Source organism: Nicotiana attenuata, unplaced genomic scaffold, assembly GCF_001879085.1.
Source record: "Nicotiana attenuata strain UT unplaced genomic scaffold, NIATTr2, whole genome shotgun sequence".
Classification (NCBI taxonomy): Eukaryota; Viridiplantae; Streptophyta; class Magnoliopsida; order Solanales; family Solanaceae; genus Nicotiana; species Nicotiana attenuata.
Window position 1 is genome coordinate 60407 of NW_017671554.1, and position 23285 is coordinate 83691.

Genomic DNA, 23285 nt, shown 5'->3' on the forward strand with positions numbered 1-23285 from the left:
TACAACACTAGTTGGTGGGTTGGGGGGGGGGGGTCATAGGACTCCCGTAAAGTTTAAGTGTCCTTTTGGAAATCATGGACTAGTTTAGGGGGGAGTTTATGTATTTTCCCATCAAATAAACATTCTCATATTACATGCTTCTCCAAAACTGTATTTGCTTTTGCAACTTGTCATTAGATTACAAGAAAGTTAGATTCTACACTGTATTGACATCATAAGAGAGTTTAACTTAACAAATTTCATAAATAGAAGTATATATGTAAGAAGGGGAACCTTGGAGCAACGGTAAAGTTGTCTCCGGGTCACAGGTTCGAGCCCTGGAATCAGCCACTAATGCTTGCATTAGGGTAAGCTACCTACATCACACCTCCTTGGGGTGCAGCCCTACATCACAGCTACTAATGCTTGCATCAGGGTAGGACTCCCACAAAGTTTAAGTGTCTTTTTGGACATGGACTAGTTTAGGGGGGGAGTTGATGTATTTTCCTATCAAATAAACAGTCTCATATTACATGCTTGAGGAAAACTGTATTTGCTTTTGCAACTTGTCATTAGATTGTAAGAAAGTTAGATTCTACACTGTACTGACATCATAAGAGAGTTTGACTTAACAAATTTCATAAATAGAAGTTTATATGTAAGAAGGGGAGCCTTGGAGCAATTGTAAAATTGTCTCCGTGTGACCTATAGGTCACCGGTTCGAGCCATAGAATCAGCCATTGATGCTTGCATCAGGATAGACTGCCTATATTGCACCTCCTTGGAGTGCGGCCCTTCCCCCGATCCTGCGTGAACGCGGGATGCTTCGTGCACCGGGCTGCACCTCTTTTAGAAGTATATATGTAAATTGACTGTCAGTAAATTTTTGTAGGTGATTCTGCAGTGGATTTCTCAGGCATGCGCTCAATTGATGACAAAGAAATACTTGTCCATTCTGCATCAATGGATACTGTAACTCTTTCATGAACACGATAAAACTGACTGATCAACATGCCATTTTATGGTTTCTGGAGGTAATACATTGAGTCTTCAATTCAAGTTCTGACCTCTTCCCACACAGATGACCATGTACAACATTTAACTGTAAAAGTAACAATATATAGGACCTCTGGGTAGGTTTCTTCTTGGCAGCTACCAATAGGAGTTTTTTCAAACTTGAAAGTTGTGTATACAAACATTAAGAGATTGTCTTAATTGTATCTGTCTAGAGTCTCCTTTTCAGTTCTTATCCCCAGATTTTGTAGATTCAAACAGCTTGTACCAAGAAAACTGGGAAATCAAATAGTTTGCTTCCTTCTTAACCAGTTGAACAAATATCCCAGTCTATTTTCTTGGTACATGATGTGTTTTTTTTTGCTCTTTCTTTCACTCTCTTGCATTTCCTTATTTCTGTCTTGCGCATACGAAGTATGTTGATTAGGGCCTTAGGGGTGATAGGAAAACAAACTTGGGTGCTACTCCTATGGATAAAAAGGGCACTCTGGTGCACGAAGCATCCCGTGTTTATGCAGGATCCGAGGAAGAGCCGCACCCTAATGGGGGTGTGATGTAGGCAGTCGACCCCTGATGCAAACACGGCTCTAACCCGTGACCAATAGTTCACACAAAAACAACTTTACCGATCTTCAAGGCTCCCTTTCCGCTACTCCTATGGATAATAAAATCAAACTATGCAAGCAAATAAATCAGTTGTTTTATTTTTCTAGCAACTAGAGGTGTCAAATGAGCGAGTTGGATACGGGTTGGATCAATGAATGGACCCTGATCAAATAGTCCGAATCGCCTAATGTTTGATTGGGTTGGATCAATGAATGGACCCTGATCAAATAGTTCGAATCGCCTAAAGTTTGATTGGATCAAGACGGATAGAGGAGTGAATTATAGTGCAACTTGTCCTGCCTAGTTTTGGTAATACACTGATTTTCAATAGGTTGGTGAATCCAAATTTAGGCCTGAATTTCTAGTAATTTGCCCTTAATTTCCAGAACTCTGATATGTAAAACAACAATCTAGAGAAAGAAAGTTCATCCACTGAAAAGTCTCTCAGTTGATTCCAATGAGAAATGGGAGCTCAATCATTTTACATCCAATTCAAAACTGACGATAAACTACTTTATGTGCCAAAAGGTAGAGATCAAATTGTAAACTAAAACACTTGCACCAATGATTATTCTAAAAAATGAACTCCTATCAAAAGGATATCTAGAGTTGTTCCTGAGGAAACACATATATAATAGAAAATGTCACAGTTACACTCCCAATTCTACCTACAGAAGACTTGAAAGGTACAATGATGTCTGCATCTCCTTCACTTGATTCTCAATGCCTTCTTAAAAGGCTTTTAATTTTTGGAACGTCACAACTGGAAAAGCTACTTGGCCGAAATTTCTGGTTGCAGAACATCACTTGCAAGTCATTGTAGAAAACCTGCGAGAATAAGAAGTCAGACTCAATTTCAAGAATGGCAAACCTAGAACCCATGTTTTTGGGCAGTAGGATATAATTGCTATATCAGAAACATCATCTGATTTTCTTGCAACGAGAGTTGGAAAGGAACTACACATACATTACAAGGTTAGTGACAGTATAATCGCCGAAATACTTGACCATCACACCAGTTGAAAAGATTCCAAATAGTTTCAATAACAAATTTAAGTGAACCGAACAGATCAAAAGTTTGAGCACAAGTACAATAAACAAGACCAGGACTATCAACTTAAAAGCGAGATCTGAGCAGGAACAGAATATCTAGCAGAGGTAAAAAAAAAAAAAAGTGAAAAAGTAAAATAAAAAATTAGAATTGACCACTTACTTTTATGATAAATGTTGTCACAAGTCGGATACAGGCAAGAAGTTTGTCGGAGCAACGATATGCAGTTTGTAGAGAGAATGTTGAGATGCTATACCAAACTTACGAACTATGAAGCAACTTCACATTTAATTTTCAAGTAGTAAAATCACTAATTTCTGTGAAAAGGATTTTAAGATTTCATTTCTAATTCGTTCCTTCTGCACATTTTTGCTCTTTCATGCTGGTATACATAGTTTTGGGATGAATTCATTTGCAACAATGTATTCGATGAAAACAAATTTATACTTGCGCCAAAACAACCTATTCTGTATTTTTCTTTACCTAGAGCACCTCAAGAAAAAATAACCAAAATAGCAGAAACTGAAATTTGTCAATTCTACAAATCAAGGAAAGCTATAGAAAGAAAACAGAAATGCAGTAGTAACTTGGACATCATGGCATCGATACAGTTCTCTTTTCTTTTTCCTTCTGTCCATAAACTATCACATATAGTATTAGTTATATGCACGGACTTACTACTTTGAATAGATCATTGATACAGCTTGATGAGGCTCTTGATATGAATCTGAGAGGCTGATTCTTTTCTTTTTTAATCGTTGAGGGTGATTTTTTTATAAGGAATATAATTGGTGATTTATCAATTGTATTGATTTCTTCGGCATCACAATCCTTATCCATGTCCCAGACAAGCAAACGGTTAACCACGACTTTTGTAAATCCGGTTAAGGATAGAACACAACTATAAGTTTTTGAAAAGGTAGTAGGAATTAACACTTGCACCAAAAACCCAGATGATGTAGCACAGGTAGAAAAGCAACTTTAAATTTGACTTGTTGAAAACAGACATAACTCGAAATCAGCTATTAACAATTTGAAAACTACCCAGAACACAGATTTAGTTACATGATATTAGGGGAAAAAACAACATCATATTCTTCAACCTTCAAACTACACGCAAATGTGTATGTAAATAAAAGTGAACCGACTACACATAAACAAGCTTACTCATACAAGAAAAATGGAGCTACCAAAGAGGGTTGAGTGAGTTCAAAAGAGAAACAAGGTCTCCGCGACCAAATAATCCTAGGATACTGGATATCTGAGAACAAAAGGAAGAGAAAAAGAGCATGTACCCAATTACCGAATGCTAGTGGCTCTGTTCCAAGATGATGAAAGAAGGGAGAAAGAGAAAAGAAAATTTGCAAAAAGACCCTCAAATATATAGTTTACATATAATGGACACAAGAAGTTCTTACCTTAAATCAATTTCTTTTGTAAAAGCTACAAAAGAAGTAAACTACCGAGGCTGTGAAAATGAATCAACAAAGACTTAGGCAAACATACCAATTATAGCTCAGTAAGTGTTGCCAGTGGAGGTCCGGCGGATGTGAAGTAAGGTCCAAGGTCAATATCCAGGTCATCATACATGGTGACGAAAGGGTGCCTCTGGATTTCATGAATTCCAATCAGTTACTATGAGTAATTGATTAATAAGAAACTTTGAGAAAGACAAAAAGTAACAATCTCTACCATGAGTTCATTTGCTGACAATCTGTCCTTCTGGTCCTTCTGCACGCTGAAACAAGTTATTGCATAATGAGCTTTCAAAGAACAGACGGTAACATAACTACATAGTCAGCTCAAACTAATGAGGATTGTAAGATTTGGAAGCAAGTTAAATCTGAAATTATGGTACTTACCACGCAGATATGAATGAGCAGAATTGTGGAGAAAATTGGTCGGGAGGTGCACTTGGTGCTGGTTGGTCAACTATAGTTTCCATAAGTTCATAGACATTGACCCATCCTTCATCTGCTTGGGGCGGTGAATATGGGAAAACACCTGTTGCACACTCGAGCAAAACTAAACCCAAGCTCCAAATGTCGCTTCTGTAACCATAGGCGCCTCCTAAAATTCTCTCCGGCTGTAGCACACAACAGAACATCAGCAACTTGGTTTTTAGCATAGGCAGATTGTACTACACATGGGCGGTCTAGTACTATACTCGCTTTTAGAAAAACAAGGTCGCAGATACTCACAGACATATAGTTGTAAGTGCCGACAAAGGTATTAGCAAGTCCAGATGTGCTTGCCAGCACTGCACTCACACCAAAGTCAGTGATTTTGACATCACCTATGTGATTGATTAGCAAATTCGAAGGTTTCAAATCCCTGTGAATAATATGTTTCTCATGATGAAGATACCACAAGCCTTTGAGAACCTAATTGGTGAAGGAGCAAGGTTTGATAAGATTAGAACTCGAGCAAAGTCTTCTCTTTGAGGAACTCAAATTGTTCACTTGTTACCTGTTTGCAGATGGCAGCAAGATATCGTTCGGGTATTGTCTTGACTTTTTTCAGAAAATCTGCTAAGGAGCCACCATCCATGTACTCCAAAATTATGGAGATAGCACCATTGTCAAAGAATGACTGATAGGATACGACAACATATGGACACTGAGATGACTGATTAATTCTCAGTTCTTGAGCAATATGCTTGCGCATGGACTCTTCAATATTCATCTGAATAACCTATTTAAAAATAAAACTGCTGGTCACAGCGGGAAATAAGAAAGCATAGATGGTAAAGTAAGGAGGCAGTGAGATATGCACATGAAAAATTGGACACTAGAACCAATTAATGTATTTATTCATTTAGAGGACAAATTTCTTAAGGTAGTCAGTAAGATGAGAAAACGGTGTAGCCAGTAGATTGGTGGAGATTGCAGGTAAAAAGAGGTGAAATGTTTTCAAAATATGTAAGCGAATAAAACCTAGAAAATCAAAGCACATATTGCTACCAACAACAGAAGTTATAAGGCAAGAAATGGATCAATAGGGAAGAAACGTCTCTGTGGAAGCATTTGCGCTCTCATTCGTGATGCAATCCTCAAAATTATTCTCTCATTTTTTTCAGATTAGGACTTCTTTTCATTTTTTAAAGGAATATCACACCAAATTCTTGAAAAACATCAAAATGATATGTAGACAGTCTCCTGCTAATCAAAGGAATCACCAACAACCATGATAAGCAGAATAGAGATGGTAGCTACATATACCTTGAGAGCGAAAAATTGCCCTGTCCATTTATGTTGAACCAGCCGTACAATACCACCATTTCCCTTCCCAATAACTTTAACTGCTTCAAAATCAGCTAAGCATAACTGGTTGTCTGATGGCTGTATAACTGATGGCTGAAGAAAAAAATTGCAAATGCCCGAATAAAATATGCCATGTTAGTTGCAATAGATTGCATAAGTGCATACAAAGAAGATGCAAAAAACAAAAATGCCCTGGTCTGGATTAATAACTAAGTGTCAATTCCAAAGTTCGACTCTGCGTATATGAATCCCCATTGTCCATGTCGCTCCATTTAACCCCGTCTCAGTCCAAAATTATAGAAAAACTTAGCTTCTCCAGCACTTGAAGTTCTCTACATTTCTACTGGCATATAAATCTCTAACAAGACTGAAGGACTTTAGCTAACATTGAACCTGAAGTATACATACTAACATGACAATATAATTCCAACTAATCGGTATAGCTTATATAAAAAAAAATGTCCTGGTCTAGATTCAAATGCTTAAATTCAATTGATTGTGCATTTAGATTTGTTAGCTAAACATTTCATTTCAAACTTCCAAATGCAAGTCGACAAAATCATGTTTTAACCCAATTTAGACTACCACGATCTGAACGACAAAATTCTTTTAGTGACATGAAAAAGAACAATCAGTAAGACATAGTAAAAAATAAGAAAGTATACAGCTTCAACTTCACTTTGTGAGACAATTCGAACTCCATCTCTGTTCACCAGAAGATCTCCATCCTTAAACGTTCCTGATTCAGTCCTACACAACAACACCAAAAACTTCTCATCAGAATACATAAACATAGCAAAAAAAAAGGCACACAGATACAGAGTGTTACAAGAAACAGATCCAAGATTTTAGCTCAGTAGGCACATAATATCACTGCACCAACTGTTCTTTTTTGACAGTGGATATGAAATTAGCATAAATATCTATTTTAGAAACATTTGATGTGTCACACACACACACACACACACTCATATGGAGAGAGGGAGGTAAAGTAATTACAGGAATTTGGAGAGATTAACTTCATCAGGAGGAGGGAGAGAAAGTTTAAGATTAGGAGCTAAAGATCCTTTCTTCATAACTAAATCTTGAAAAATCACAGTAAAAATTGCTTCTTGACAACTGGGGTTTTCTGTATTCTGCTTAAAGTTCACTCTTTTATGGAAATCATAAAAGATCACAACTGAACTTGCTGATAGGCAACTGGGGTTTTGGTATTCTGCCTAAAGTTCACTTTTTTATGAAAATCTTGAAGGATCACAGTGGAAATTGGTTTTAGGCAACTGGGATTTTTTGCATTGAGTTAAAGTTCAGTGCTTTATGAAAATCTGTGGAAATTTGGGGAGGTTTGGGACATTTCAGCTGGGTGGGTCAACAGAAAGACTCGTGTATGAAGTCTTGCAAATACTTGATTAGCTAAAATTATGTGGCTGTTGTGTCTAAAGTTTTGACTAGGAATCAAGAATTATACAGAGAGACAAATAGTGGTGGTCCTGACTCCTGGTGGATGTGTGTGTGTGAGAGAGTGTGTGTTTGTGTGTGTGTGACAGAGAGAGTGTGTGTTTGTGTGTGTGGGAAAGGAGTGAGAAAAGAGGAGGAAGATGCCAAAAGGTGCACGGTCTGAATCAGAGGATCACTTATGTTGACTTTTCTAGTGTTATTATACCAACTCAATAAGTATATTACTTATGTTTATATAAATTGTTATAGGTTAATTATAATTAATTAATGCATATTCTCCCCTCAATTTTATTTAACTATGATAAGCTAATACAATTATCTGTTTATTGCTTCTTTTTCATTATTCATGAGTCGATGGTCTATTAGAAACAGTCTCTCTACCTTTCTAAGATAGGGGTTAAGGTCTGCGTTTAAATTACCATCACCAGACCTTACTTATGGAATTTCACTAGGTATATTGTTGTTGTTGTTGTAAGTTAGTACAATTCTATGAAAAATTTGGACAATCATTTTTTCTAGCTAAACTGAGTCTTGAAAGCTTGTCATACTATAAAGCAGCTTGCCCCCTTTCGGGGCGGAGTTAGGGGGCAGAAGGGGTTCAACGAAATCCTATTTGCTCGAAAATTACACTGCGTTTATAAGGTCAATTTTTTTTTTCATGTACATATATTAGATGTTGAATCCTCTTAACTTCTTCGTGTGTTTACTTTTTTATTTTTGAATTTTCTTTGTGAAAATTCTGCTTCTGTCACTGGTCGCTTTTGTCCAAAATACCACACTTTCTTCATGCCGGCTAATGCGCAAAGCAAAGGACCATATTGACTCTTCATGTCAATTAACTTCACCAATCTCGGCATACTTTTTCTAAAGAGGTCATTCTTTTGGACTAGTTGATTTCTACATTGACAACAAAGAGATATAATGTAGACAATATATCCTAATGCAAGTATTAGTGGCTGCTTTCATGGCTCGAACGTGTGACTTGTAGAAACTTTTCGGTTGTAATTAGGCATAAATCATCTTTTTTTATGTTAACTCTTTCAAGGACTCAGACTCTGTCTATCTCAATTAAGTATCTCAATTAAGTAGTACATAAAAGGATAAGGTCATAGGGAGTTAAAGCTAAATTAAAATTTTGAATTGAATACCTGTGATTATATGGAAATTAGGAGGCGATGTTGAAGATCGTGACAAGGAAAAATATACTTTGATTAATGATTTACAGGACTTACAGACTGGGTTATATGACAAACCTCTTCCTTTGGTTGTTGAATGGATGCAGCCTTTCTGTGACGCGTTCAATTGAACCCAATAGGCCAATATTTTTTTGATACGAAATATAGATATAAAAGTAAAATATGACTAAAATTTCAGGAAATATCAAAGTTTAAGCCTGCAATTTTTTAAACCTGCAATTTCAAAAATATAATGAGTTTAATGCTTAATAATTTAAAATTTGAACCTATCAAGTTTAAATCTTGATTCGTTTTTGCATTCACATAAAGGGTGAGCGCACATACACGCTCATCCTGAACCCACCGACAATAAGTCCTACCGTAAGTTGTGTTGCTAATTGTAAGCACGTAATTTTATTTTCGAGCTATTTTAGTATTTTAAATATTTATTTAAATTAACTTTAATTTTTATGGGGTTTTAGTCTATTCTTACTTCAAATTACAATTAAAAAAATAGTTTCATTCTATCTTATTATAAATTTTTATTTTTTTAAGGTCATTAGTATTTTTACAGTAGTGTTATCGTAATTTTACCATGATTGTTATATTTTCCTCTACTTTTATTTTAATTATAATCTTTGAAAATACCAGAAATAGTTTCACTTTTAATATTTAGTTTTATTTTAGTAGTCTTATTAACTAAAAGTGATCTTTTATTTTTATAAGTACGTTAAATTATTTTTAGGAGAAGCTTTGGGTCTTTAGTTAATGGATTTTCAGATTTCTAAGAGTTGAACAACCCAAAATTTGGCCCAATTTGGAGCTCATTTTTGGATTTTCAGTAGCCCAGCAAGACAAAAGCCCATTCTTTCCGATATCTCTTAGCCCAAACCCGTTTTTAACCCAGCTGACCCATCCCACCTTTCTTCTAATCTTAGCCATTGTTTAATTTAATCCAACTGCCCAAACTTGCCCTTTACCTCACATAAAATATTACTTTTCCCATTCTCCAAAGCCTAAAGAGACCCCTAACAGCTGCACCCCATTACTCTACCACCCCTCTGTCGCCGCACCACCATGGCCAAATCGGGCGAGTTAACTTATCCACGTGCTTGGTCCCCCCCTTTCCCCCTTATCTTTCTTCCACGTGGACTTAACCATAACGGATTCCTGACAAGAGAATATTCTCAATCTCTCTCACGCGTTCTCTTCTTTCTTTTTGCCTTTTCTTTGAATGAATCAAAGTCATTGGACAAATCGGAGAAAAATGGGAACCGTTGGATGAAGATTTTTGGTCCAAAATTTTCCATTTTTCTGGTTTTTGTTTGAAAAAGTTTCTTTCGGGGTCCACACGATTTCTTGGAGCACAAGATCAGAGGCTTCGAGACAGAGTATATATTTGGGGATCTTTCCAACTTTTAGGAGGATTTTCGGACAAAAATTTATAAAAAGAAAAAGGCTCTACGGTTTTGGAGAAATTCCTCTTCTTCAATTTTCTTTGACGATTTTTCTGTTGGCTTAAGTTCCAAAAATTAGAAAAAAAAGTTCTGCCTTATTCATTTTTAGTTTCAATTCTTCGTTGCAATAATGGAGTAAAAGTCGATGTAGGTGTTCGATTTTTTGGAGTTTCCATTCGAGTTTTGTAAACATTTGAGAAGTAAGAACATTCGAGAAAGAAATGACTAGCTTTTGAGACGATAAGAGGAACAATGAGAAAGCTTCCAAAAAATTCTCTCTGTTATTATTGAGAGGAAAAGGAAAATAAATTCAGTTAAACTAAAATGAACTAATTATCTATTTATATATACATTAGGCTTGTACCCGGAAAACACTATTGGCCTAACTCCTATACATAAATAAAAGCTATCCGGTATTATATTTGGGCCTCTATATCTGGAGCTTTAAACTTGGGCTTCCTGCTGTTGTTATATACTTCAACATCCCCCCGCAAGTTGGAGGGGGAAACAACCCCCAACTTGGAGAGCAACTGATGATGAAGGCCACCAGTAAGAGGCTTAATGAGCAAATATGCCAACTGAGCTAAGGAAGGGACTTGAGATAGATAAATAACCCCATCACTAGCTTGTCCCGAATGAAATGGCAGTCCATATCTATATGCTTAGTGCGCTCATGAAAAATATGGTTCTTAACAATGTGAATAGCCACTTGATTGTCACAGAAAACTAGAATAGCCCGGTGCTCAGCTTCAGCAGAAGAAAGAGAGACAACCGGCTGTTTTTTAGATTTCCAACTGATAAGAGAACCCCTTAGGAAGATGCTAAAACCAGTGACTGACCTCCTAGTGTCAGGGCATGCAACCCTGTCACTGTCACAATACGCAGGCAATGATAAATTAGAAGAAGCAGTAAATAAGATACCCAAATCAGAGGTGCCCTTTAAGTATCTGAGCAAGTGAAGGGTGTAGACATGTGAGGAACCCTTGGGGACTGTAGAAACTAGCTCAGGTGTTGAACTGCAAAGCATAAATCAGGTCTGGTGTGTAAGGAAATTGAGCTTGCCAATCAGACTTCTGATCTGCTCAGGCTTAGGCAAAAGAGCCCCAACATCTGCCTTGAGTTTATGATTCAGATCTAAAGGGCATACAACTAGAGCAACCTCTGAACAATGATAGTCCTCAAGGAGATCAGAAATAAATTTATGTTGGTGAAGCAGCAAACTAGATGGAAATGAAGCCACTTCAATGCCCAGGAAGTAGTTAAGGGTACCCAGATATTTTATTTTAAAATGATCATCCAGAAAAGCTTTAAGAGCAAGCAATTCAACCTTATCATCACCGGTGAGAACAATTTGTTCGTCAACATAAACTGCTAGTAACACAATAGAGAGGGAAGAATTCTTAAAAAATAAAGATTAACCATTAAGAGAGTGTGTGTAACCCCTTGAACATAAAGCATGAGACAACTTGGCATACCATTGCCTAGAGGCTTGATGGAGCCCATACAAAGATTTCTGAATCTTACATACCAAAGAAGAATCAGAACAAGAAGGAGAGGTAACAACCAAACCAGGGGGTAATTTTATGTAAACTTCTTCATCTAGATCACCATGTAAGAAGGCATTATTGACATCAAGTTGATAAAGGGACCATTTCCTTTTAACTGCCACAGCTATAAGATATTTCACAGTGGTAGCTTTAACAACCGGGGAGAAAGTTTCAGTAAAATCCATTCCCTCTACCTGAGTGTCCCCTCTCACAACCAATCGGGCTTTATACCTTTCAGTAGTCCCATCAGCTTTCTATTTAACCTTATAAACCCATTTACACACAATGAGTTTCTTACCTTTAGGGAGTTCAACAATCAACCAAGTGTTCTGGGCCTCAAGGGCCTCAAATTCCTTTCTCATGGCCTCTTACTAAGCTGGAACTGAGGCTGCCTGATGATAGAATTATGGCTCAAAGATAGCAGTGTGAGCAGAGTGCTGAACAATAGATGATAAAGAACTAGACCTAGTGAAAGAAGGGGGCAGGTCACAGACAAAATCATAAAGGTAAGAAGAAAGGTGATGATCCCTAGAAGATTTTCTGGTGGGTCGTACATGAATAGGGGAAAAAGGATTAGCAGGAAAATAATCATGACTAGGAAGGGGTGAAAAAGTGGAAAGATGGGTAGGACTAAAGTGAGGAGAAGAAGGAACAGAAGTAGGATCAGAAATAGAAGGGTAAGACTCTGAGGAAGAAGGATACTATAAGGGAGATGGATCAGAAAAAGTATGTGGGGCATTAGATGGAGGTGTTGTAGTGGACATAGTGGTTTCATCAAAGAGAAATATATGCTCATAAAATATAACATCTCTAGAAATAAGGAGTTGCTCGGTAGAGAGATTGAGCAACTTGTAACCTTTCTTGGCAAGGGGATAGCCAAGAAAGACACAAGCTGCAACTCTAGGTTGGAATTTAGTTCTGTGACACTTGGGAACACTATGATAACAAAGACAGCCAAATACTCTGATCTGAGTATAGGAAGGAGGATATCCTTAGAGCAGTTTAAAATGGGATTTTTTCTGTAACAACGCAGAAGCAAATCTATTAATAAGATAAGTGGCAGTTAATACACAGTCCCCCCCCCAAAATTTGATGGGTATCTTGGATTGAAAAATAGGTGCTCTAGAGGTTTCAAGTAAATACTTGTGTTTTCTTTCCACCACACCATTTTGTTGAGGTATATGGGCACAACTAGTTTGGTGTATGATCCCATGCTCTTTGAAAAACTAAGTGGCAAGATTACTTGACCAAGTTCTAGAGCATTATCACATCTAATGCATTGTACATTGGTTTGTAATTGTGTTTGAACCATGGCACAAAAAGCTTGATGTAAAGGAAATGCATTTATTTTGGATTCCATAAGATGTGTCCAAGTAGCCCTAGTGAAGTCATCAAAAATAGTGAGGAAGTACCTAAAACCATTATATGTGGGAGTAGGATAAGGTCCCCAACTGTCAACATGGATAAGTTGAAAGGGATGAGAAGACTTAATTTGACTATCAGGAAAGGGTAATCTGGCCTGTCTGGCTACACAGTACATGTAAAAGATTGCTTAGATGAGAAAGAATAAGGTATACCGGTAATATGTTTCATTCTAACAAAAGGAATATGACCAAGTCTTTGATGCCATTACACTTTCTTTATATTAATGTCAGAATAATATTTACAATGCAAAAGTGGAGAAATGACAATAGAGGAAGAATCAGAACTATCACAGGGGTATTTACAATGTAAAGAAACATTAGAAGCAGCAGGCAAAGAATCAGTGCAGCATCCTGAATCAGTGAGTACAGGCTGAGAAGGAGACAGTAGAAGTTTGTAGAGTCCATGCTCTAATTTACCAACTTCCAGTGGCCTCTTCATTGAAGGGGTCTGTAATGTGCATGAGATGAAGTAAATTGAACTATTCCTTGAAGTTGAATAGTTAACCGAGACACATAAATCAGGTTATACTGAAATGTAGGTACATAAAGCACATGATTTAAAGTGAAAGAAAAGAAATTCAGAGAACCTGTGGAAGTTACCTTCACTTTATAGCCATTTGGAAGAGTAACAAGGTACGGTATAACTAAAGGCTGGATATTAGAGAGAAGGTCTTTATGTGAGGTCATGTGGTAGTGGCTCCTGAATCTAAAATCCTTTCAGCTACTCTCTTCAACAAAGATGCATTATAAGACACTTCAACATAAGCAGCTAAAGAGAGAATACCATCAAAATTGGCAGATGTCATAAGATTGGATGGAGTAGAAGGTTCTGACACACGAACTTGCTGTAGTATGGTGATCAGTTGCGCATATTGTTCATTAGACAGACCAGGAATCAATTGATCACCAACAGGTTGAGAACTAGGCACTGAGAGAGGATATTCAAACCCACTGGAAGATGTCTCAACTTCAGCATTTGCAACAACTTTTCTGCCCTTAATGAATTTAAAATCAGCTGGATATACATGCAATTTATAACATTTGTTGATTAGATGGCCAGGTTTCTTGCTGTATTTGCAAACCTGATTTGCCCTACTCCGGTTAAATGAGACCCTTTGATTATAATGTCGCTGAGGAACAATGGACCTGGAAGGATTCCCAGGAGTAGCACTAAAAGCTTAAGGGGGCTTTGTTGTGGTTGCATTGAAAGAAGATGATTCAAGGCTGAATTGTGAGGAAGGATTGACATGTCTCTGTCTTTCATCCTGAAGTATAATGTTATATGCATTGTCTAGTGATGGAGGAGGCTGCATCATGAGGAGATTACCTCTAACACTGATATACGTATCATTCAGACCCAAAGGAACTAATGCAGTTTATCTTCCTCCTCCTCTTTCTGAATACCAACTTTGGCAGCACAAATGCAAGTACTACCTTGGCTGGTATGCATAACCCTCAATTCATCCCACAATTTTTTCAATTTATTGAAATAGGAAGTAACATCAAGAGAGCCCTGGTTAGTGGAAGCTAATTATTTTTAATCTCAATGATTTTAGTCTCATACCTCATATTCAATTGTTTCCAAATATCTTCAGTTGTTTCAGAGTATTGTACACTCTCAGCAATACTAGAAGATAGAGAACTGGTCAACCATGAAATGACCATATTGTTACATCGATCCCACTGCTTAGAATCAGGTGAGTTGGAAGGAGGTCGAGGTAACTATTATCAATGAACTCAATTTTATTTCTAGCAGATAAAGATACGATAATACTCCTTCTCCAACCCCCAAAACCTGAGCCTGAAAAGGTCGTGACTAGGAACATGCCAGGAATATTAGAAAAGTGAAGGAATAGTGGACTCGAAGGTTTAGGAACAAGCTCAGAAGGTTCTCGACTACTAGAACAAATACCAATATCGGAATCAGAGGGAGCCATAAAAAAAATCAAATATCAAGCAAATATGAGAATGCCGAGAAGATATTGAAATACCGTTCCTTTTGCAACCGAAAAAGGCACGGCCTTGACAATATCGACTAATCAGAAGAGATAGAAAATTCTGTCCTTCAAAATTTGAACAAACCCCAAAAAAATGTCGGAACCTTAATTTTTGACGAACGCCGATGAATACGAAGACCATGACAGAATGAGATGAGGGTACCACCGGAAGATGCGTGACGCCGAGATCATCCCAGATTGTCGCTCTGATACCATGTAAACATTTGAGAAGTAAGAAGAGTCGAAGAAGAAATGACTAGCTTTTAAGACGGTGAGAGGAACAATGAGAAAGCTTCTAGAAAATTCTCTCTATTATTATTGAGAGGAAAAGGAAAATGAATTCAGCTAAACTAAAATGAACTACATATCTATCTATATATATAGTGGGTTTGTACCTGAAAAACACTACTAGCCCAACTCCTATACATAAATAAAAACTATCCTATATTACATTTGGGCCTCTATATCTGGAGCTTTAAACTTGGGCTTCCTACTATTGTTATATATTTCAACAAGTTCGCCGGTCCGATTGGTTTTCTGTTGGGACCCATTGTTGTTCTTTGATCGAATTCTCATGTCTTAACTTTTGTACAAGATTCAAGCTTCTCTTGAAAAGGGAACTTCACTGTTAAGGTCCATCTCATCTCCCTTTCTCATTTTGATAATTTATATGTGATTGAAATATAATAAGAGCCACTAAAAATTATTTAGGTTTCATGGGTTAAAGGATATGAATTTACTTAGTTGAATCATGGTTTATGAAATCTGATTTGTGTTTAAGTTCAACCGGTTTCTCATTCTACATTTATTTGGGAGTCACCCGAAGATTTTGTGTTTCTATATTGTCATAATTGACTGATTCATGAAGTATGTTTCTGTTGAATATTTAATCATCGTGAATCTATACTAAAACGACAGAACATGTAGTGTTAGGACTACATATATGATCTTAATTTATATAATTTGAATCAAATTGTTTAATCTCCAAGCGAGTTTTCTTTTACTGCTTGTTCACTTCAATTCTTTTTTTCCAATATTTTCCTTCTTCGAGGATCTAATCAAAAGGACGTAACATGTGCATATGGATGAATTGCTTGCTGTTCTAATTTGTTCTTTCAATTAAAAAAGAAAAGAAAAATAAAAATGATTTGCTTGTCTCATTTTTTGGCTAGTGTAAGTTCTATATTAGGAATCATAATTAAGATGACCACGTAGTGACAATTATAAGAATAAGATAATGGGATTTTAAATGGCTCTTATTATATTTCAAATTACTCTTGCTTTATTTGTCCTTCTGTTTGTTATAATTTATCCGGTTTATTAGATATATCAGATGCCATATTTGTTTGGAGCGTCATATTTGTGATGAACTTGCTTGAAAAAATGAGCGCGGGTCATAGGAGTTGGGAAAGGCCAAAGCCAATTAGTAATTAAATCTATTTGCATGCTTTAGGATTGGAGTTGGTCTAATGAATGAAAATAATTGTAGAAAAGAAAATGAGCACGAAAGAATTTTATTTAGTTTAATTTTACTTCTGCTGTTCTTAATCGCTAGGGGCATGGTTAGGCCGTCAACACTCGGGTAGGCATATTTTAGGTCTCGTATTTTTTGGGTCAAAACAAAAATTTTTTTCAACCAATTATAGATTTTTTCACAGCTAACTCTTTTGGACTAAAGAATTAGTTCTCTCGGAAGATTAAAACTATGCTATAATCTATCTATGCAGGGTAACAATTCAATCTATCTAATATACTCTTCCATTTATAATTTCTCTACCCTTTAACATGTAACTGTATAACTATTTCCTTCACTCTCTGCCTAGCCTCGTGCTTCCTTTGTTGAACTCTCTCTGCCCAGATGTGATAGACAGTTGATGCAAAGAGAAATCCTAGAATATGAGCCCTTGGTCTGTTGTTGATTCTGCTTGCTACCCAAGTGACTTCTTCCTGCCAAGTGCCAATGTTCCTTCTTATTCCCAACCAGCCTAGGAGAGTATTCCACACCTGATGTGAATAAGGACTATCAAATAGGATATGCTCCAAGGTTTTCTCTATGTCAAATTCATAGAGTACACACTCTTTTTCAACCTGTATTTCCCATCTCCCTAACCTGCCAAGAGTAGATAGCCTGTGCTGGATTGCTAACCAGGGAATGAATTGATGCCTGGGAATAATACTTTGCACCAAAACTATTTTCTTCCAATCTACTTTCTGAAACTGAGGAGTGAAGTATTGATAGGCTTTCTTAATGCTAAACAATTGTCGACGCCCCCTTTTTCTAAAAGCGAAATCGGGTTTACGACATTTGGGAAGACAACTATATTCCCGTTTGGGAATTGGGTTTTGGAATTGAAGAGTCGCCACCTAATGATTAAGTGCATTAGGACACTAAGGGTTTTGAATTGGAAAATCAGAGTTCGGGTAAGGGCTAGAAATTATCTCGAGAGGAAGGTGTTAGGCACCCCTCAAGATCCACTGGTGTGGTTCCCGATCATGCTATGTTGTGACTTTAATGTAAACAAGTATACAAATAAATTTACACATAAGGGTTGCAAACAAGCATGTTGGAATCTATAATTTGTTTGAGGGAGAGTCTAAGTGCAAGAATTAGTCAAGACATTGAATAAACAAAGAAGAAAAAGGTTAGAAGGAAAAGGAATAATGCAGTGAAAAAATTAAAGGGGAGTTTTGGGGTAATTGAAAAGACAGAATTTATTGATACTAAACAAAGTAACATAAGTAAAGGGGTCCTAGGTTTATAAATCACATAGATCATCCACACAACACCGGTAACCAATCGTACGCATAATGTTATCGTGTGATCATCATCTCCATGTCTACCCTTCCCACCCTGTTAAGGTATTAATCGCGGAATGGTATCGCTACCTACAGCGTGCTATTACCCGTCCCAACTATCAGTCCTGGAGGCTTTTAGGACTACTAATCCTAAAGGGAGGAAGCTTGGCTTTTCAGAGGTTTAAAATGATAAAATTCTAAGGCGACAATCAAAAACACATAATACACTTAATGGGGAGATAAAGAAATTAAAGGCTCAAGTAGGCCTCCTCATTTAGAGAAACGAATTGTTTAGCACGTCTTACACATACTGTTTTAGGTCCTTGATTAAAATTAGCGTAGGAAGAATTGATCTACCACATATTTCCAGATAGGGAGTCCGAACTAGTCCTGCTTAGATGTAGTTGCAGAAAAACTGACGATTGATTAATTATCTAACTGTCTATCTGCGTTAAACAGGGTCTATATGCATGATATCTATTAGTTCGAAGACGGGGAAAGAACGAACTGATTGCAAAAAATAATAAAGTTACAGTATCGTAAGTTCTGCGAGCACATTAAACGAATTACTACTGATTTTAAAGATGAGTGGGCAATTTCAGATTTTAATCGATTACTCATAGGCATGCTTTCTAGGTGTTACGAATCTTGTTATGCAGATATCTTCTAAGCAGGTCATTGATATGATTGGTTTATTTTAGGCCCTATAAGTGGAATTGCCTAATGACAGAGGCACGTGTAAAAATGCAGGAAAAAATCTTATAGGCATATTATCTACGTGATGTGCAGAATTTTAGCAGTGATTTATTAACATGGTATATATTGCAAAGTGCAGAAAACCTATGAGCATGGTATCTATGTGAAGAATGCAGCATTTTAAAGTATTAATCCTATAGACATGTTTTCTATGTGAAAATGCAGAATTGAGAAAGTATACACCCTATAGGCATGGTATCTACGTGAAAATGCAGAATTGAGAAAATATATAGGCATGGTATCTACGTGAAAATGCAGAATTGGGAAAATATACACCCTATAGGCATGGTATCTACCCCTTTGGCATGCATTCTATCCCATCCCTTTCCACTATACCCTAGTAGTTATTACAAGGTTCATTACAAAGCTTATGACAGACCAAGTGAATCAAAGAATAAATGAAAATACATCAGTGATTACATCTACATCTAATCAGCCTAATCCAGACTCAAAGTCTAATAATATGAGATAAACCAACTTCCAGGACCGGATTTTTTCAAAGCCTTCTCTTATTTGGGATGTGTCAAAGTTACAAGAAACTTCAAGAGTTCCAGGCAGTGCTTACACCCCAAATATTATTGCAGAACAGATTATAGTGCAGTGTGGAAGGGCCAGCCCTCAAGTGTCCAAGTTCAAAGGGAACTCAAGGTCCCAAGGCAAGGCTCACAGGAGGGGGGCAGGACTTAAGGGCTTAGGAGTAAGTGTAAGTGCAATGAAAAGGAATTAGGGGGAGCCAGGGCAGGCTGGTGGTCATGCCCAGCAACTGGAATGCTGGCACACCCCTGACCAGCTTGTCAGCATAAAAATTGGAGAGTTAGGACCCTTTGAGGGTCAGGTTCAGCCATGGACAGCAATTTAGAGGCTGCCAGGCTATACCTTATCTCTGTACACATAAGGGAAATGGGGTTATGGGAGATTGAAAGAGGCTGGGGATCCAAAGGACCCAGTCTTAATCCATGACAACAACTTTGTATGTTGCCATGTCTTAAACTACAGCCCAAGCACATAAAGGGGAATGGGGATAGGGATTCATTGCAGTAACAGATAGCAAGACATAAGTATTACTTTAAAGTTGAACTCTACAAAGCAGTAAAGTGCATGGGCATAAAAGCTTGTAAGTAAACACATTGGATTTTGATGCTTGAATCAAAAGTAGGACATACCAGTTCAGAAGAGCAAGTAGGAAGAAACAGTAGATTTAGGGAAGCCAAATTGCAATCAAGAAGCAAGAGTGTAAGTTTTAGAAGAGAGTTGTGATGATTAAAATCGTGTGTGTGTTAATGAAAGAGCGGGTATTTATAATTGCAAACAGGTGTAGCAAATAAGGCAAGAATCATAGTTTAGTAATAATTAAGGAACTATGTACCAATTAAAATCAATCAGCCTATAGACTTCCTTTAATTAAGGAGTCCAAATTCAAACGGTAATGGGCAGAAGTTATTTAAGGAAGGAAATCAAGTAAATACCTCGTGCAAGGTAGACAAATAAGGGTAAATACATGGTGGTACTTGATTTGTAAAACAAGAAAAGGGAATCAGTAAAATAACCAGTAAAGAATCCCATTGAAAGCCTTGCTCGAGTCAGAAAAGAGGTAAAAGGAAAGTTTTAATTTAGGGAAAAATCATTAACAATCAATTAAGCAACATTAAAGGAATTCAGAATCAATTAACAGTTGGCAAGACCTTTGAAAGAGAAGCTCTCGTATAAAACACATAGACATGTCAAGCAAGAGGGTTTCAAAACCACAAACGCAGAAAAAGGTTCAAATTCAATTCATAAACTCGAAGTGAGTCTGAGAGTTCAAGGTTTCAAAGTAGAACCCTTGTCCAGACATAAAACCAAATTTAGCCAAAGAAAACCCCCAAATCCTAGGGTTTTTAAACTCGAATTTGATACAGAGATGAAGAGGCAAACTATCGAGATGAGCTCAGAGACCCTTTCAGAGTCTCAGGAGAAGCATACAAGCACAATAGCAAGTAGAACATAGGAACCAGTACAGAAAACAAGTTTCAAGAAAGCTTGAAAATTAAATGAGTTCAGGTAGTGTAAGCTTAAGGAAACAGTCGATGAAACACATTTAGAAAGAATCCAGGCGAAGTCCGGTAAAGGCAAACAAAGGATCAAAACTCAGTAGGAAAACACAGTAGAGGAACACATAAGATAGACATGAGAGAGCATGGTGAAAAACCAGTATGAGATAGAACGGAGCATAATAAAATAAATTCCATAACAAGGCAAATATAAGAACACACGAAAGGTATGTGAGTCAGAAAAGAGCCAGTAAGAACATAGCAGGGATCGATTCACACCAAGAAAAGAAGAAGAAGAGTCAGAAACATTTTAAGGACTTTCCAGAAACCCTAATCGAAAAGAAGTGCTTTTTTGAAAGAAAATCTGAAAAAGGTTTAAGAAACTTAAGCAACAGTGCAAACATGTATCATATCTAAAATAATCGGAGAGAACCTCGATATTTAGGGTTCTAGATGAACCCTAGAGATGAGAAAGGCTTCGAAAATACCCGATCTAAGTCGGATAATGTCATAAACAGGCTCAAAAGACCAAGAGCCAACGGAGCAAGGCCGGAGATGACCGGAATCTTCGAATCAGTGAAGGCCTGGGTGAAGACCCTCGAGGTCTGGCCTCGATCCTTTGAACAACAGGCATGCAGGAGCCATAGGAGGTGGGTATAGACTGTCCATGGTCTGAGAAGCCATGGACGCCGGTGAAAACATGGTGGAACAAGGTAGGGGAGGCTAGGGTTCCGGGGAGCCTTGAGAGAATTTGGGAGGTGAAGAGAGTTCAAAGGCGGCACATCTGATAGAGTGAATTAGGGTTAAGGGGGGTATGAGAATTAAAAAGGAAAGAACGGATCATGGCCGTTGATCAAAATGATCAACGGCTAGGATTAAAAGAGAAGCTGGGGGGGTCTGAAAACGGGTCGTGGGGTTTGGGTTACAATTTGAAGTTGGGTCATTTAATTAGGGTGGAATTGGGGGGTTAAATTGAGGCTGTAATTGAAATAGAAATGGCTATGTGTTAAATAGCCAATTTTCTCCCCTTTTAAAAACAAATTAAAAGCACTGAACTAATTAATAATATATAAATATTGATCTAAAAATACTGGAAATGATTTTACAATTGTACAATGCTGTTAATCGTAAAATAGGCTATAATTGCAATTATATGCAATTTAGCTTTAAAAATACCAAATAAATTTAAAAAAATATGCAAAAATCACCTTAATTATATTTTGGTGTAAATACGAGAATAGAAATAAATTATTCACCAAAGTGATAATTTTGGGAACAATTATTGGATTTTGTACTGCCAAAATAGACAATAATTGATTTTAAAAATCTTAAAAAATTAGGAATAAAATACCAAAACTCTTGGGCATGCTTATGTATGCATACACATACTATTTCAAAAGTATTTTGAGTGTAAATACATAGGGAAAAATTGGGTATCAACAGCTGCCCATCTTCACCCGGGAATGATGAAAGAGTTGTCGGGTAAAGATATGATGACCAATTTTGACCGAGAGAGACGACTTGCAAAGGTTTTGACTGAGCTCTGGTTTCTGAGCTGCCTACATATCCCTGGTTTTATAGGAATCAGGTCATATGTAGTTCGGGGTATATCGACGGAGTATGCCAATTGAGGTTTTTTAAAGAGACGGACGCAATATTTAGGTTAGGAAGGGTGGTCAGGGACTGATGGGTTGTGAGAATCGAAGCGAGATCGCTCCTGCTGTAATGGCCGTTGCCAGCTGATGTACCTGCAATTGAGTAATACAAGCATATCGTGCAGAATTTAAACGTGGTGCAAGTTCCCGTTGGACCATGAATGCTGTCTTTGGACGGTTAGGATGACGTCCTCAGACCATGACGTTCTGGGCCGTGAAGCGCATAATAAAGGATTCGCCGGCTGTGAAATGATGTTCTCGGGCTATGAAAATGATTCCTCCGAGCCATAATGCCTTTGAATAATGATATGCAGAAGACAAAAGCGGGGTCCTCAGGCCATGGCATGGCGTTCTCGGGCTATGAAAATGGTGCCTCCGAACAATGACGCCTTTGGACAATTTGGCGATCTTTCAGCCCATGAAATGTAGGATTTGGCGATGTTTCAGCCGATGAAATGCAAGATTTGGCGATGTTTCAGCCAATGTAAAGCATAAATATAAATGGCGATATTTCAGCCGACATAGAAAATTTGAATAAAATTGGCGATGTTTCAGCCGACATAGAGATTTAAATATAGTTGGCGATGTTTCGGCCGATGTAAAGCATAAATAAAATTGGCGATGTTTCAGCCATGCAGGATTTAAATAAAATTGGCGATATTTCAGCCGAAAGGATTTAAATAAAATTGGCGATATTTCAGCCGACAAGATTTAAATAAAATTGCCGATATTTCAGCCATGCAGGATTTAAATAAAATTGGCGATATTTCAGCCGACAGGTGGAGACAATGCTTAGTCTCGAAAGGCAGAAAGGTAGCCCTATGCAATGCAAGAAAAATGCAGGGCGGAGGTAGAGCTTAACCTCGGAAGGCAGAAAGTTAGCCTTATGCAATGCAGGAAATGCAGATGGAGGTAGAGCTTAACCTCGGAAGGCAGAAAGGTAGCCTTATGCAATGCAAGAAAATGCAGGATGGAGACAATGCTTAGTCTCGGAAGGCAGAAAGGTAGCCTTATGCAATGCGTAGAAATGCAGGATGGAGACAATGCTTAGCCTCGGAAGGCAGAAAGGTAGCCTTA

The 23285-nt window shown here is 37.4% G+C and overlaps 2 protein-coding genes across 2 annotated transcripts in view; one reads left to right on the plus strand and one right to left on the minus strand.

The window, feature by feature from the left end:
- The window catches only part of LOC109208954 (serine/threonine-protein kinase tricorner-like), a 7872-nt gene extending 6568 nt beyond the window's left edge, over nucleotides 1-1304 (plus strand). Inside the window, exon 12 of the mRNA XM_019372110.1 lies at nucleotides 872-1304. Coding sequence (XP_019227655.1) covers nucleotides 872-966 — 95 coding nt within the window. The 3' untranslated portion in view covers nucleotides 967-1304. The remainder of the gene's footprint in view (nucleotides 1-871) is intronic.
- A 706-nt stretch (nucleotides 1305-2010) lies between these two features.
- LOC109208955 (mitogen-activated protein kinase kinase 2-like) lies at nucleotides 2011-7535 on the minus strand. Its single transcript, XM_019372111.1, has 9 exons — nucleotides 6913-7535; nucleotides 6579-6663; nucleotides 5872-6006; nucleotides 5120-5344; nucleotides 4852-5034; nucleotides 4513-4736; nucleotides 4343-4388; nucleotides 4157-4258; nucleotides 2011-2427 (listed from the first exon to the last, which is right to left on the minus strand). The coding sequence occupies exons 1-8, from the start codon at nucleotides 6987-6989 to the stop codon at nucleotides 4160-4162; spliced, it is 1074 nt and encodes a 357-aa protein (XP_019227656.1). The 5' UTR covers nucleotides 6990-7535; the 3' UTR covers nucleotides 2011-2427; nucleotides 4157-4159.
- Between the last annotated feature and the right edge of the window lie 15750 nt (nucleotides 7536-23285).

Excerpts from the sequence above, each read along its gene's own strand:
- LOC109208955 (XM_019372111.1), bottom strand. The coding sequence starts at position 6,989 with ATGAAGAAAGGATCTTTAGCTCCTAATCTTAAACTTTCTCTCCCTCCT. Across the intron at positions 6,007-6,578 it reads CACAAAGTGAAGTTGAAGCT|CCATCAGTTATACAGCCATC; the intron begins GTATACTTTCTT and ends TTTTTTCTTCAG. Across the intron at positions 4,389-4,512 it reads TGCTCATTCATATCTGCGTG|CGTGCAGAAGGACCAGAAGG; the intron begins GTAAGTACCATA and ends AACTTGTTTCAG.